The sequence below is a fragment of the Cryptomeria japonica genome, chromosome 9 (genome assembly GCF_030272615.1).
Source record: "Cryptomeria japonica chromosome 9, Sugi_1.0, whole genome shotgun sequence".
Lineage (NCBI taxonomy): Eukaryota > Viridiplantae > Streptophyta > Pinopsida > Cupressales > Cupressaceae > Cryptomeria > Cryptomeria japonica.
The window spans coordinates 587,377,122-587,392,578 of record NC_081413.1 but is presented as its reverse complement, the minus strand read 5'-3'; the positions used below and the strand labels follow the sequence as shown (position 1 = coordinate 587,392,578).

The 15,457-nt window shown below is 33.6% G+C and overlaps 1 protein-coding gene across 1 annotated transcript; it reads right to left on the bottom strand.

The window, feature by feature from the left end:
- Nucleotides 1-4,014: 4,014 nt before the first annotated feature.
- On the bottom strand, nucleotides 4,015-12,384 carry LOC131052089 (PTI1-like tyrosine-protein kinase At3g15890). The gene is made up of 4 exons (XM_057986678.2): nucleotides 11,868-12,384; nucleotides 7,269-7,413; nucleotides 5,867-6,129; nucleotides 4,015-5,586 (listed from the first exon to the last, which is right to left on the bottom strand). The coding sequence occupies exons 1-4, from the start codon at nucleotides 11,909-11,911 to the stop codon at nucleotides 4,944-4,946; spliced, it is 1,095 nt and encodes a 364-aa protein (XP_057842661.2). The 5' UTR covers nucleotides 11,912-12,384; the 3' UTR covers nucleotides 4,015-4,943.
- Nucleotides 12,385-15,457: the final 3,073 nt, after the last annotated feature.

Here is a 15,457-nt window from a genome sequence, read left to right as displayed (position 1 = left end):
GCAATAAGTGTGGAATGTGTAGGAAGTGTGAAAATATAAATAATGTACGAATAAATGTATGAAAACCTATGTGAATAAAAATAGGCTAAGGCTAGAAAAACAAATCCAACTTCACACAAAATTATGCCAGTTATCAATATATATTTACATGCATTCTCTCAAAATTTACACAAAATAAGAATTTATGTAAATTTCATTATTCAAAATCATACAATTTTCACAATCCATCATGTTAGATTTTTCTACTTCTAGTTTAAATTGTGTGTGATACCTTTTCATCATCAACGTTTCAGATCATACTACATGATGACAAGGTATCTCACATAGTTTAAACTAGAAGTAAAAAAATGTAAATTTCATCATTACAAAAAGAATCAAATCTGTACAATAAAACAAATCAATTTACTTCGCATGTTATATAAGATACACAAATTCTCTCTTCTATATTACATCCATCTTAATCTATTCATTCTCAACGATGATACTTTCCCTTGAATCATAACCTCAATGAGGAAGAATGTCCTCTATATATACTCGTCCAATACTAGTGTTACGTTATTTAATGACTTAAAGTATCTTTATTGCTAATTAATGCATGAATCTCAAATGGCACTTAATCATTATCTTAACAACAATTAACAATCTGAATGAAATAATCAACTTGTTCATTAATAATCCAGAAGTAAATATTAAAACTGTCCCTGTCAATATTTATGACAACATAGCACAGTTGGTCCAAAACCAGATATGATGATGGACATCTTTTCAAGCCTTACAAACTACCTGGGTGTATAACTTAACTTGCCAAACTGGATATTTCCATTAAAATGCATAAGACATGTGGCCAAAATTTATGCAAGATACTTTATTCACCGAATGAGGAAATAAGTATTATTTCCTTTCCCTTCGTTTCAATAATGGGAGGTCAGTTTTCGGCAGGGATGTTGTGCAGAAAACAAAAAATGATGCACAACTTGTGTGGTTTCAGGATTTTGTTCATTACCATGATGGTATTTTAAATCACACGTTCGTTGTGTTATACTTGTTTTTATGCCCTGTTCAGAGTGTTTGTATGTTTTCTCTTTAGTGATCTGGTGCACTGACAGTGCACGTCTTTGACAGGGTATCTGTTACCTGCTATTTGCTTTAATCTAATACTAAAAAAGCTAGCCATCCAAGGGAATATTTGTAAGATAAATTTAATTGCAAGTAATGTCAGAAGTTACAAGTCAACTCCTCCTTAGGTACTCAATCAATTTTTTGTCATGCTTTAGCCAATCACTCAAGTAAATTTAGCAATAAGGAATCTATGAAAGCTTCAAATTATAACATGCCATCAAAGATTGTGACGTGCAGCATATAAACCATTAAAGGAAATGGCCAGCTAACTTGAAAGAGATAAAGCTGATCCAGATTTTGTGACCCACGAGAGGAGGAATAATTCTATAAAAGATATAAAAAAAAAATTCATCGCTTGGAAGAAAAGCAAGATATGATGGAGAATTACATAAGGTTGTCCTTTATTTAAGGATGCAGTCCCACCAAGAAACTAAGACTTCTTCAAACCCATACAAAGAGAGTTGTTTCAATAAAATATACTCTTGTTAAGGTTTAGGGGCACAACAAGAAGGAGAGAGGGATCCAACACAGAAAAATAGCCCCAACACATTGTTGAGAGTTTGTACTACTTGCTACAACTAGAGATAAATGCTACCTATCAACTTATTGATTGATGTTCTCTTAGGCAGGAGTGAATTGATGAGCATGATTGTGAACCCAACTGACCTATAGATGTGATGCTCACTCAAGAGAGGTGGGTTGATTTAAGAAGTGCTGATTTAATGTTAAATTGATCTATCAATTAGGTGCATGGGGAAGCATTGGCTGACCTGATTGATTCGGTGTTCACTTAGGAATTAATTTGATGGAAAAACAATACCTATACAATTGAACTTTCATTACCTAAGTGATACTCGTATCTATTCTTGACACTCTTTGTGCCATCTCATAGATTCTAGTTTTCCCCTTCCTCCATGGGCGCTCATGAAAGTTTGAACCCCCTTGAACATGTTTTGCTATCAAATTCTTAGAAATATCCTTTGTCCTAGTAACTTAGCTTTCTTGGTAGTGACATACACACATCTCAACAATTCCCAAACAGCAAAAAGAACTTGGTTATAATACCAAAATGAACCATAATATGATGCTTCTCTAGAATTAATTTACCTGCAATTCGTTACAACACTTCCACTACTATTGAATTAGCATTAAATGATTTGTAAATTACATGGAAATAATCAAATTGCATATAATGAAAGAAAATATTCACCATGAAACTGACAGAAGTATTTACCCCAAAAACCCTAGTGTGACATCCTTAAGCTCAATGGTCTTTATAGCACCTCTTAGGCTAAAGAATGAAATAGTTTGTCATGGAATTCTCCTCAAAGTCGTAGTATTATGCTATTATCTTCCACTCTTTAAGCCTTAAGAACTTAAGGAAAAGAATTGCAACAATTTCAATTTAATGACAAGATGTACAGGATGAAAAGCTAACCAACCTTTCCTCAACCATTATTGTACCAGACTTGCATTCAATGAAGTGCGTATGTATACACTATTTTCCATCATTTTACATATTCAAGTGGCTCCATCTAGAACAACATATTATATACAATTTTCTGTTATCAATGATCTTCCAACACTATGCCAATTTGACACTAATTGAAAGAGTTTGTTAAGCAACAGACACCCAAATACTTTTCTAGTATCTTTTTTCAATTTCCTATTTCATAATTAGCTTTAGGATAATCATTCACTTAGGGGTCTGCTCAACATTTATTCATGGATGATAGTTTTCTTCCTCTATAACAGAATAATGATTGGCGCAAATGCAAGTTCTGAAACAAAATCAAGGGTGACCATTCAAAGCACGATTTGGCTGTATAAAACCTAAAGGCAAAAACAATATTTGCAAGAATTAAATGGTTTATTTCAAAAGTTGAGAATGTACCGATAACCAATTTAACCCATGGTATATAAATCTGACATATTAACAAACAACAGCCATAAAATAGAAATCTATACACAATAACAAAACCAGAATAGTCTTATGTATAACAAGAACCTCACTGTTGTTAACAAACTCATTCTCCCCAAAGCATCCCACTTCTCCAAGGGCAAATTGAATGAGATCCAAAGTAATGCGTCCATTTTCCTTTACAATTGTTGTAATCATATCACTCAACCAAACTTCATAATAAACACTACATGACTTCAAAAGTATATATCAATCACTCTACTTGATAATGAAAAAAATAACAAGACTCCAACACCTAGATATTTGTAAGACTTATACATGTATTTTATAGTCAAACTTCAAGATGAATGTAAAACTTTATTTCACCAATCAAACATAATTTGTTACCTTGTTACCCAGAATTTTGAGGTCATTTTCCCTATAAAAAATGTCTTGACAGTAAATAAAATTGTACCAGCAAGAACGTACTATAATTGATATCACGTTGACAATCAAAATCTGGTAACAAGATTCAAAGCAACAAATATCCCCAAATACTAGTTATTTCACTTTTGATATGCAATAGTAATATTTGAATAATTAAGAAGACAAAAGACAAATTTTATTAAACAACAGTCCAAAATGCAACGCAATAACCCATCACAGACCACAAAACCAAATATGTCAACTGCAGCCAAACTAAGGAGCAATACTAGCAGCATTCTGGAATTAGGATTATAATTAGAGCACAATAAATATCAAATAAATGCATTGACTTTACTTTGCATATAAACACAAAAAATGTATAGATTGCTTTACACTTATCGTTCACTTCCTTTAAATCAAATTCATGGGGAGCAGATCTAACCTGAGATAGAATAATCTAACATTAGTCATTAGTTTATATCAAGAAAATGAATTACATGTTAGGCAGTTAAACCAGTTAAGAAAGATGAACTGGAAAATTCAATAATTTTTAGAAAACCAACAAACTGTTACAGTAAGATATATATATTGTCATTGATGAAAATTTTGCTAAGAAATGTATCTTACATTGTGCACTTTCACCTACTACAGTAATCTTCGCATGGAAGATTAATTGAAAATCTAATACAAGAATCTCAATGAAACTCTCTATTCCAAGAATCTCAAAGAAACTCCGGGACCAACCAACAAATATTATTTTGTTTATTCTACAAATTCAGAAAGGCATTGATCTGCATGGAAAGAAATTGCATGCTATAGCAAAGAAGACAAGCCCTGCATGCCACAAAGTGACTTAGTTTAAATGGGCATATTCTCAACAAGACTGCTCATAAGAGCATATAGCAGAATATTCTTGAGCAGTTTGATCATTGCCTCCACTGAAACATAATTAATGGTACTCAATAAGTTTTGAAAATTTTCTCCACTGTAATATAACAGCAATCACTGATCTCAAGATGCCACCAATCATTTCACGCATGTTGTTCAAAACCCACTTAGGGATTACTTACACAGCTGCAAATTTCTCCTGGATTTGCAGTCTCCAATGTTACATAGTCAGACCAGCTACAGAGAACAGGTAAAAAGGCTCGGAAAATCTAATGCACAATGTACTCGAGACTAGAATATCCTTTTTAGTTATAAACGACATATCTTTACAGTTTGAATTGGTAAGGAAACATACAACTGGACTCTTCCCTCAACTTTGAGAGCAATGATTGAAAGTGAAAGAAGCAAATCCAAACAGACTAAAAACAAGGAGGGTGACTCCACTCTAAAATCTCATTTTAGCTGAGTTTTTCAAAATTCAAAAAACTTAAGGTATCACAATTCAAGCCTCATACACAAGCACTAATGAAATGCAAATTTCATTTGACTGAGGAATGTTTATCTGCAACCTAAACCAATAGTGCACATCATATCCAGGATGCAGCCTCCCTCATATGCCCACTTTGTGGATATCTTCGATGCATACATTTGCTGAGTCTGAACTTTCATCTGCTTCCAGTAAGTCCTTTGAGTACTTTCCACCTTCCAACTTCCCATTTTTGTCCTTTTTTTCATTTATTGTTTTAAACAGCTTTTCTTTTGACTCACCATTGAGGAAGCTCACTACCTCCAGCATTGTTGGTCTTTTCTCAGGGGCACTTTGAGCACACATGGTTGCAACATGAACTACTCGCTTTAGTTCCTCTTCATTGTATTTTCCCTGGAGCTTCGGATCAGCTAGTTGGTCATATTTACCTTCTAAAACCAAGGGAAGGGACCAGTCAGTTATAGTAACCTTGGTACTTGGGTTGCCAACCTTTTCTATTGGTTTCTTACCAGTAGCAAGTTCAAGCAATAATATACCAAAGCTGTACACATCACAACTTTCAGACGCTTTTCCCCACATGGCATATTCAGGTGCAAGATAACCTAGTGTGCCTTTCACTCGTGTGGTAACATGTGTTGCACCATCAGGTATGAGCTTTGCAAATCCAAAATCAGCAACTTGGGCCTTAAAATCTGAATCTAGCAATACATTGCTGGCCTTAATATCTCTATGAATTATATGAGGTGTTGCATAATGATGAAGATAACTGCAAGAACCAGACAATCCAAATAAAATCTAACCTTAGCATAAACTCAGACCATCCACCAAACAAATTGTCAATTTGAATAACAAGGATACCTTAGCTTCCCATAGGTATATACATTACAAACAGTTATTGGTTTGTTAAAAGTTTCCATTGAATGCTCACTGTCATTTATCGGCTAACCTTTAATTCACTTCTAATAAATATGAAGGCTAGTATTTATAGCAAAAAAAGCTGCCAGGTAAGGAGTTCAAATACATGGAGAGAAGACATGGGCACTTACGCAATACCCTCTGCGGAGCCAATTGCTATGCTCATTCGCCTTGGCCAATCCAGGAGGCAATCTGAAGAATGCTGGCCATGGAGATGTGAAAGTAGACTGAGATTTGGCATGTAGTCATAGACTATAAGACGTTCCTGCCCCTCAGCACAGTATCCTCGCAAACTCAACAAATTTTTATGCCGAACTCGACCAAGAATCTCAACTTCCACTGCAAATTCCATTTCAGCTTTGGTGCTCCAGACCTTTAATCTTTTGACAGCAATCTATAAACATTACAATTTCAATAATGCAGTTCCACCATAGAAAAAAAGTTAACAAATTAATATACATGTATTTAAATAAATATGGACTTATACAAAATAACTGACATGATGCACTACTTAAATCTATGTAAATCTTTAGAATAGTATTATGTGTTTAAGGTTGCATGTGTAACCATGCCAGTATCAATAAATGAAATTCCTAAAGAAAAAATGGTCCCAACAGTACTTGTGGGTCCTTTGAAGTTTGAACAGTCCTACAGATTTTCCAATCTCTGCATTCTGCTAGTTCGATAGATGAGTGCATACTGCTATCTCTTCTATCGGCCAATTTGACTTTTATGCATGCTTGGTATCAATACAGGAAAATATATGCTTACCATTAGCACTTTCCAAAATTGGTAAAAACATTAAAATTGGATGATGCTTGTGAAATTACCACAGTTCTGGCAAAATTTGGCAATCATATAAAACATTGGATAATGCTTTAAAAGAACTTTGCTAATTGTCAACAATGTTTTAAGAAGATGGTAGAAAATTGGCCAAAAACTCTCCATCTGATATAATCTGGAAAGTGAGATCATTTAGAATAGCCAATCAGGTGAGTAACCTTCAAGAATAACTTGCAGGAGAGACACTGCATAACATTACTGTAAACAATATAATCACAAGAAGACAAAGAAACCACCAAAGAAAATGAAAGTACTGCGCAATCATATAAAACATCGGATAATGCTTTAAAGGAACTTTGCTAGTTGTCAACAATGTTTTTAAAAGATGGTAAGAAATTAGCCAAAAACACTCCATCTGAAATAATCTTTAAAGTGATATCATTTAGCATAGCCAATCACGCAAGTAACCTTCAAGAATAACTTGCAGGTGGGAACACTGCATAACATTACTGCAAACAATACAAATCACATGAAGACATAGAAACCACCAAAGAGAATGAAAGTACTGTTGATTATGATGCAATTAATGTGTATTTTAGGCCAGCCTTGCACCAAAGAAAAATTAAATGTGTTACCCTACATAATGTTTAATTCACAGCTAATAAAGATTACTGATTTGAGAACAAATTGAAAAAGTGGAAGTTAAGTTAATGACATAATTAAAAACTAAAAAGGCTATAAAGGTCATACTTGTGAACCATCCCAAAGTTGACCCCAGTAGACACTTCCAAAACCCCCTTCTCCAAGTTTATTATCATAATTGAAATTGTTTGTAGCTGCATGCAGCTCCTTCAAGGAGAAAATCCTCCAAGTGCTGCTTTTCTTCTCTACTGTCCTGCAAAAACCAATTAAGTGCTACGAGTTAAGCAGATTAATAAATAAGTTTCAAGCAACAGATAGTGACACAATCAAGAATATCAAATGAAACAGAGTATACACTTAAAGAACAATGCTACTCTTCAGTTTGTTGGGTTTTTAACAATCATCACTAAGTTCTTATATTGCACTTCCACAATAACAAACCAGACAGCTAATAAGCAATTGGTTCCTGGACAACATTTGAGGGTGGAATTGCACACACTTTCGGGCCCCCAGAATAGGGAATGTGAACACTAGAAACAATCACAAAACTTTGAAACAAGAAAACTAATACATGCAGACACAAACAATAATTTTTAAATGCATATAAATAACTATAGATTCACATATGCACACAAACACATGTATGCACCTATGTATTTCTATGCGCTCTACATATCTTCTTGTGCAAGTATTAGAAATAATGTATTTACATTATATTTTTGCTCTATTTTGAGTGTTCTGTGCATTTTACACACGCACCTAAGGCTGAGATGCTATGACTCAGATGTTCAAGCTTTTTTTCAAATTTCCATAAAACAAAATGTCAAGTTTAAGTTCCACAAAATAACAATCAAGTATCCCAGCATTGCTGCTAGCAATCATATTATACACGACTAAAGAAGATTGGGAGATAGTAAAAACGAAAAAATGATTTATAATAAAATCACAAGCTGATAAACCTGTGTAAGTGTCTTAAAACAAGATATTCTTAAAGTTACTTCAATGTTTGAATCATATCAAATACTCAATGGCCTAACAGTATTTAACCAAATGCTAAACTGGAAAAAATCGTGAAAGCAACATTTGGCCGTAGGTGCTTGTCAATTTGTTAACACTTCGAGAATTTCTGACATAGTAAGATCACTGGATCAGAAAACATTCCTACCCTGGCATAGCCACAAGACGACAGATCAGAAGAGATTACTTCTCAGCTTTCTTGCCGACTTGGGTTCAGGGTTTGGGTTTGGTTATCTGAAAGAAAAATAATCAGGTTCAGTGTGGGGGGATTCACCCATAAAATAAAATAAATAATAAATAAAACAAATTACATTTTATATTATAATAATAAATAATTTATAAATAAAAGTTTAATTTACAAGGCCTCGTGTTATTCTTTATTTACTTTATAAGAACATTCGTGGATAATTTATGATTTAATAATTTATTATGAGGCAGATAATTGTATTTCAAATTATAAGTTTTAAGTAAGTATTTTATAATGAGAATAGAAGAATAAATAATTTATAATTGATTTGTCTAATAAGAAAAAAATGTGTTCCCAAATGGCAGGTGGACAAGCATGGGGTCTACCCTTCACTTCATCTATGCACTTCATCACAATGGAACCAGAATTTCAAGCACATTTTTCAACCAATAGGATGTCAAAACTCAGACATTTATGATAAAACAAATTTACAAAGGCACCCTAAATGTTTCTAAATACAATTTCTTTGCTACATATTTTCTTCAGTTTACAGAGGTGCTGGAAATTTACAGAGGCACCAAAACTAACAAGGGCTTAAGACAATTTTCTTTTGCCCAAGGCAAAGCCTAAATTTCCTGGGTGCCCCATGGTACATCTCAGAATTTCGGACATGTTTTTCAGGAAATAGTAACAAGGATATTGAAAATTGCAGAAATTTATGTAAAGAAGATTTGCAAAGGCACTGAAAAGGATTCTAAACACGTTTTCTTTTTAATATGTTTTCATAAACTTACAGAGGCACCAAAACTCACTAGAGTTATGAGCATTTTCTTTGCCAAAGTGCAATTAAGTTCCCTAGGGTGCAGTCTAAGCAACCCAAGCACCTCCTGGATATGTCTCAGACATACCCAAGTTGCCTGGCCATGCCTGGGGTGGACCCATGTAAACCATCCCTGGACCTGGGCCCGTTCAAGACAGGTGGGGGACCTGCAGAGGTGAGCCCAGTAACTTAGCTTCTTGGACACAGACATCAAACAGATAAACGAGAAGCTGATTCTCTGACACATTCATCAAGGTGATGAATAACAAAAGATTGTTTTAATATCCTCCAACAGGAAGAAAACCTTAGAAAATCTTGATCAAAGCATAACGAAGGAAGCAAACATAACCTTCAAGAATACTTGGCACTTTTAGATCACTAACATCTCTGACATAAAATACAACCTACAAAATTGCAAAAAGGTAATACTTAAAAGTTAATTATTAATCTCTAGATAATGCAACACTTAGAAACCCATGTTATCACTAAACATGCATGGGTAGGAGAAAATAAAAACCCTTTTTAAGGATGCTGAGACGGTTTGTCCTGGAAATGTCTGTACCAATTCTTTTTTATATATCTGGGTTCAGGTGTTAAGTTAGGTTAACATAATTCTTCTTCTATTGTGCATTTGTCCTAGAAATAGCTTGTGGAAGGACTCAGGATTGTTCCAAGGATAATCCAGAAGAATTCAATAATATATCAGAAACCATGCAGCGCGACAATAATTAAAGAACCTACACTTTTAACCGTCAATACACACCCTTGCATTATGACTTAAATTGCCAGTTCAGGTTCAGTGCAGGTTCACCGATACAGAAATTTTTTGGCCAGAATCGGTACAGCTATATATATATATATACTGCAACACACATCAGGAAGGAAGAATAGGAAGGGGAGAGAGGGAGAAAGTGCATCCAAAAAACGGCGTATGCATATTCCATAGAGTTTCAGTCAAAGTCACCATCATCAGCATTTGCTATCAATGGCATTTTCCAAATTAACGGTCATTTATATGTTGCTTGGAAGCAATTTTGTCACAAAAATACAAGTTATCTGATTCATCAGCCCAACAGGCCAGCACCTGTTTCCAGCAGGAAAGAAAATTTACAGAGTTTAACTGCAGAAAATACATGTGATACTTAGTTCACAAAGAAGGAAACGACACTTTATTCTGGCATGCATTTATTTTATTTTTTTAAATGATTTAAAAAGGTCAACTGCAAGTTTTTTTTTCTCAGTTGTGAATTTTTTAAACTATATCTGCAGGTACTTTTGGAACAAATTCAGTCTGAAGTCCACACCTTAGGCATACCCAGGGGCAAAGGAAATGTCCATGGAACCAGGCAAACCTAGTAACTTAGATTTAAACATCACATTCAGCACCATTGTGAATAATTTAAATTGTATGCAATACTCTTATTCCTGGAAATATATTCACTGGAACATGTGACCCTAAAAAAACCTGGAACCAGGAAACAGGTATCGGTATGGGAAAAACTGTTTTTAGGACTTTAGATAAATTGTTTTGGAAACGTACATACACAAAATAAAATAAAATCTGGGTTTAGGTGTTTGAGTTAGGTTAAGGGGGTTAGATATTGGTTAGATTAGTTTAGGTTATGTTATTTCTTTTTTATCTTTCTTGTTATTTTAAGTTTCAGTGTAGTCTATCAAGCATTTGGAACCCAGGATGTTTCCAAGGAGTCACACACAGGATCAGTACCTACCTGGGGGATGTTTCTAAATGATGCAGTAATGTAGTAAGAAGCCATACATGGTAATAATCATAAAGGAATCGGCATCTTTAGATTCTTCAATTTAGCTTACCAGTTTGATCAACAAAAGGAACAAACACCCTCACCATATGACCAACTACATAAAACATCATTTTGAATACTTCTTGGACAAATTTTTCAGACATAACAAGGGAAAAATCAGTAACGTCCAATTAGCATTGTTGTAGATGGTTTACTAAAGCTTCTAATTCCTCACAACTCTTGCTTCGATTTTGCGGTTATCAAGAATCCAACAAGTTGCCTTATTTTCAGCAGCTAAAGCCCTCTAATTCCTCCAGCCTTTCAAATTTCTTTGAAGTGTTTAATTTTGCGATCCATCACTGTGATAAAGTTTAACGAAGTCCTTATGGATAACCATATTTAGTTGAGAAAAGCCTCTAATTCCTCCATAACTCTAGCTAAAAAGGATAGCGGATCCAACAAACGACCCACATTTTTACCAACTACAAGCTTCAGATTCCTCCACCATTCCACCACAGATCTAAAGTTAACAAAGAACATAATAAATAAGAACAGTTATGTTGCCGATGAAACCTCAAGTTGAAGCGAAATTTAACAAAGAACAACAAACAACAACTACAATTGCCGACTAAACCCAAAATTGAAGATAAACACAATAGAAGACTTAACAAACAACACCAGCGGATTAAAACGTCAAATCAAAGATAAATTTAACAAAGACCTTAAAAAAAGGCAACCTGTATTTAGTCGACTACACCTTTAATTGAAGAATTCATTCCACAACAGAATTCTGGAGCTCTGACTACGATCTTAAATTAGTTATACCAAACAAACATCTCCTACTTTTAAAAAATGAAACTTTTAATTCCTTAGTCATCTAAATTTAGCAGCGCAAAATAAGTAAACAATCAAATAAATCTCACCTATTAAAAGGTCCGACACAACAATACTTTGTGAAGAAGTCCATCCTCTCGTCCTGCTACTGTTTGAAATCCAAATGCCGCCAAATTTGGCAAGATCCTTCCAACTCAAACCTGAATTATAGATTTTCATTCACCATCCTAACACAAATGATCTCCGAACAAGCTCTTACAAAACAAGGACACAGAATTCTACTCCGCCATTGATTTAGCTTACAATAAGACACAAGGATAAGAAACCCTGACACAGACATGCACACGTGCCCATTGGCCCCTGCATTTCTTCCGCCAAAACCGCGCACCTCATGGCGGCTTACAATATTTTAGCACAGGATGCTAAAGAAGGAAATTCTTTTATTAGTTGCAGAGACTTTGTGTTCGAATGAGAGATTTGGATTTGAAAGTCGTGTTAAGACATGGATTAATTAAGGCCTTCAAGTCCGGAGGCGTTAAACGCAAGGCATCCTACAGCGCGCCTCCAAACCCCACCATTGTTGATTTTGTTTTCTAATTTTTTGATTTCTTGTAATTTTGTCTCTACTTGTTCATCTTTCAAATGCTGATTAGGGATATGAATCATTTTGTGCCCCTAGTCTACTTTTGGGCCCTACATTATGATGGTTTTTGTTGGCCTTTTTTAAATTTTAGGTTTTTAATGCTTCACCTAATTTGTGGATGCATTTGAATTCAGTTCAATTGGATTTACAACAAAAAAATTATTATTATTTTTTAAATATTGTCAATTTATTATTTATTATCTTTTTCAAAAAGTTTCATCAATGATAGAAGAGGATTTTTAATGTGGAGTTAGTTGAAAGTTAAATCATCATAATAGGTACCATAATAATCATTTAGATTTAATTTGATCATACTTACTTAATATTGATTGTTTGTTATGTGATAATAATACATCATCAAATTAATCATTTACATTCAATTTAATCATAGTCACTTAATGCTGATTATTTGTTGCATGATAATAGTGCATCATCAAGCTAATCATTTATTCAGTTTGATTATCAAACTAATCATTGAGATTCAATTTGATCATAATCTCTTGGTGTTGATTGTTTGTTACTTGAGAATTACTATAACTCTTAATCTCATCATAATCTCTTGGTGTTGATTGTTTGTTACTTGAGAATTACTATAACTCTTACTTTTCTTATTTCTAGAGTTACAAGGTTGTGTGTAAGGTGATCAGGCTATTAGCTAATGATGAAGAGGTGGTGGAATAGTGTAGATAATTTTTTCCATGTATTGATGAAAAAGATATATTTTACAAGATAAATAATTCTATAATAATAAAAGTTAATGATTTAAAGTTAGAATGGGGAATATTAAAATGAAATAATTCAAATTGTAATAGTTAGTTGAATTTTAAAGATGGGAAAATAATGTTAAGGGTGTCAAGCATTAATTCATCGTAATTATGGATTCTTAGAGTTCACTTAGATGAATGTCTTAGAATGTAAATTGATTATGCGTTGATCTATTTTAAAGTAGCATGCGGACATGAACCTATACCCACATGACTTATTTGGTAGAAATTAGATTGTTAGAATTCTCTCTTCTTGATATTTTGATATTTAAACTTGAGTAAGGACTAATGGTGTTTAGAAGACCTTCGGGAATCTTCTGAAATGTGAGAGTTGCATTCTCCGTAGTCAAGCCCTTGGTTGAACTAGCACTGGAGCTTTGGTATAAGGATTGTGGATAATAAGAAAACTTACAATAGACCAAAGATAATGTATATTGATACATAATGCTCTGATAAATGCTTAATTGTGAACCATCTTCAATAACTTACTTTGCACTACTTGATAAATCCTAAATGATTTCAAAATGAATGTGTGTGTGTTATCAAATACAACATAATAATGCAAAAAATTAATATAATTGTGTGCTAGGTCAGCTAATATTGGCTAGTGAAAAGGCCAACAATGAGTGAATTTCAATTCTAAAAGTTCAAGGTTCAAAACCATGACTTGGGTTAAGTTTATACTTATATATTTGATCTCGGGTGATGAATAGAGGATCAAAATAAAATCTCTATGAATGAATAACAATGAAATCAAGATGTGGCATGATGTCATGAGTTGAATTCAGACAAGAATATTTCACTTGCAGCCTAGCTATTACATTAAGAACACTCTATTCAAAATGGTCCCAAAACATGAGGGAAAAGGGCATGAGAATGCAAATTTTTACCATCACATTTTGCTTCTAAATGTGAACTATTAGGAAAGTAATTCTCAAAGTAATAAAAAAAAGTAATCAACATGTGAATTATTATTTTTTTAAAACAATGAAAGGATATAGATATGTGTAAAGTAGACAAATCATCCTTGAATTCTTCTCATAATGAGTGTTCCATCAAAAACCTACAAAATAGAAAAAATATGCAATGATTTGCATGTGCCACACATTTAAGATATGCACTAGCTAAATTTTGCTTGAAAAATAATTATCCTCTAAATTGATGAAACAAAAGAGGAGAAGGGTAGGAGATGATACCTATTACAAAAATTGGTTAAGCTTTGACTACAACAAAATATCAAAGGACTCAAACCACCTAGATATGATTGATAAAGTTATCCTAGACATGGGAATGAATATGAGCCTATCACTACAAGACAAGTCATAGAAGGAATGGAAGAGACATATATGCTCCTCCAAATGATTTTATTGAAAGGATGTAAGGAACTGGAGGAGAGGAGAAAATGATATAAACACTTTAAGGCATGTCAAATATGGTTAAAGATAATATTATATAAGAAACATAAAAGAATATAGGAAAGATAGAATCATGAAAGCATGTGCACTAGAGGAAAAAAAACAAGATGCCTTGATGAAGGCAAATGACAATGTAAGGATAGCCAAAAATGCTAGATAAGGACTCTGTAAGTACCAATAGGGTACAAAATATGTGAACATGACAAGTATAATAACATGTAACTATAGGATGTAAATATTGCAATGATCATAAACATGAAACATAAGATATGACCATGATGAGGATAATAAAAATAAAATCACAAGATGTTGGTGTGGGAAGCATTAGAACATCATGTAGCATCAAATTGACAATGGGAAATGTGTGGAAATATAGATAGCAACACTTGGATCATAGGAGGACATAAGAGTCAAACAAGACATATAAGAAAACATGAAAGCTAACAAGGAAATGCAGATAAGTATAAGAGATAAGCATAGAAGAACCAAAATGATAGATGCCCCCAAGTGGGGAAATACAACATGAAAAATAACATATAAGCTTAAATAAAAATAGGAGACGCACAAAAAAATGTGAATAAACAAAGGGCTAAAGTGTAAGGAGTGGCATGAACAAAACAACATGTGTCCAAAGTTGTTCGTGTCAACATGCATGGCTAAAAATATCTTTGTTTCATCCATGGACTAACTAAGAGAATTCAAACATAAACATAAAACCACTTAAAGCAACAAAAATCATAAAATGTGATGAGCAGTAATAAGGACATGTGAGGGTATCTAACCAATGAAATCATCCCCATTAGGTATGTCTATAATATGATTGGAAAATGTATCACTAAAATCAATGCCCCTACATG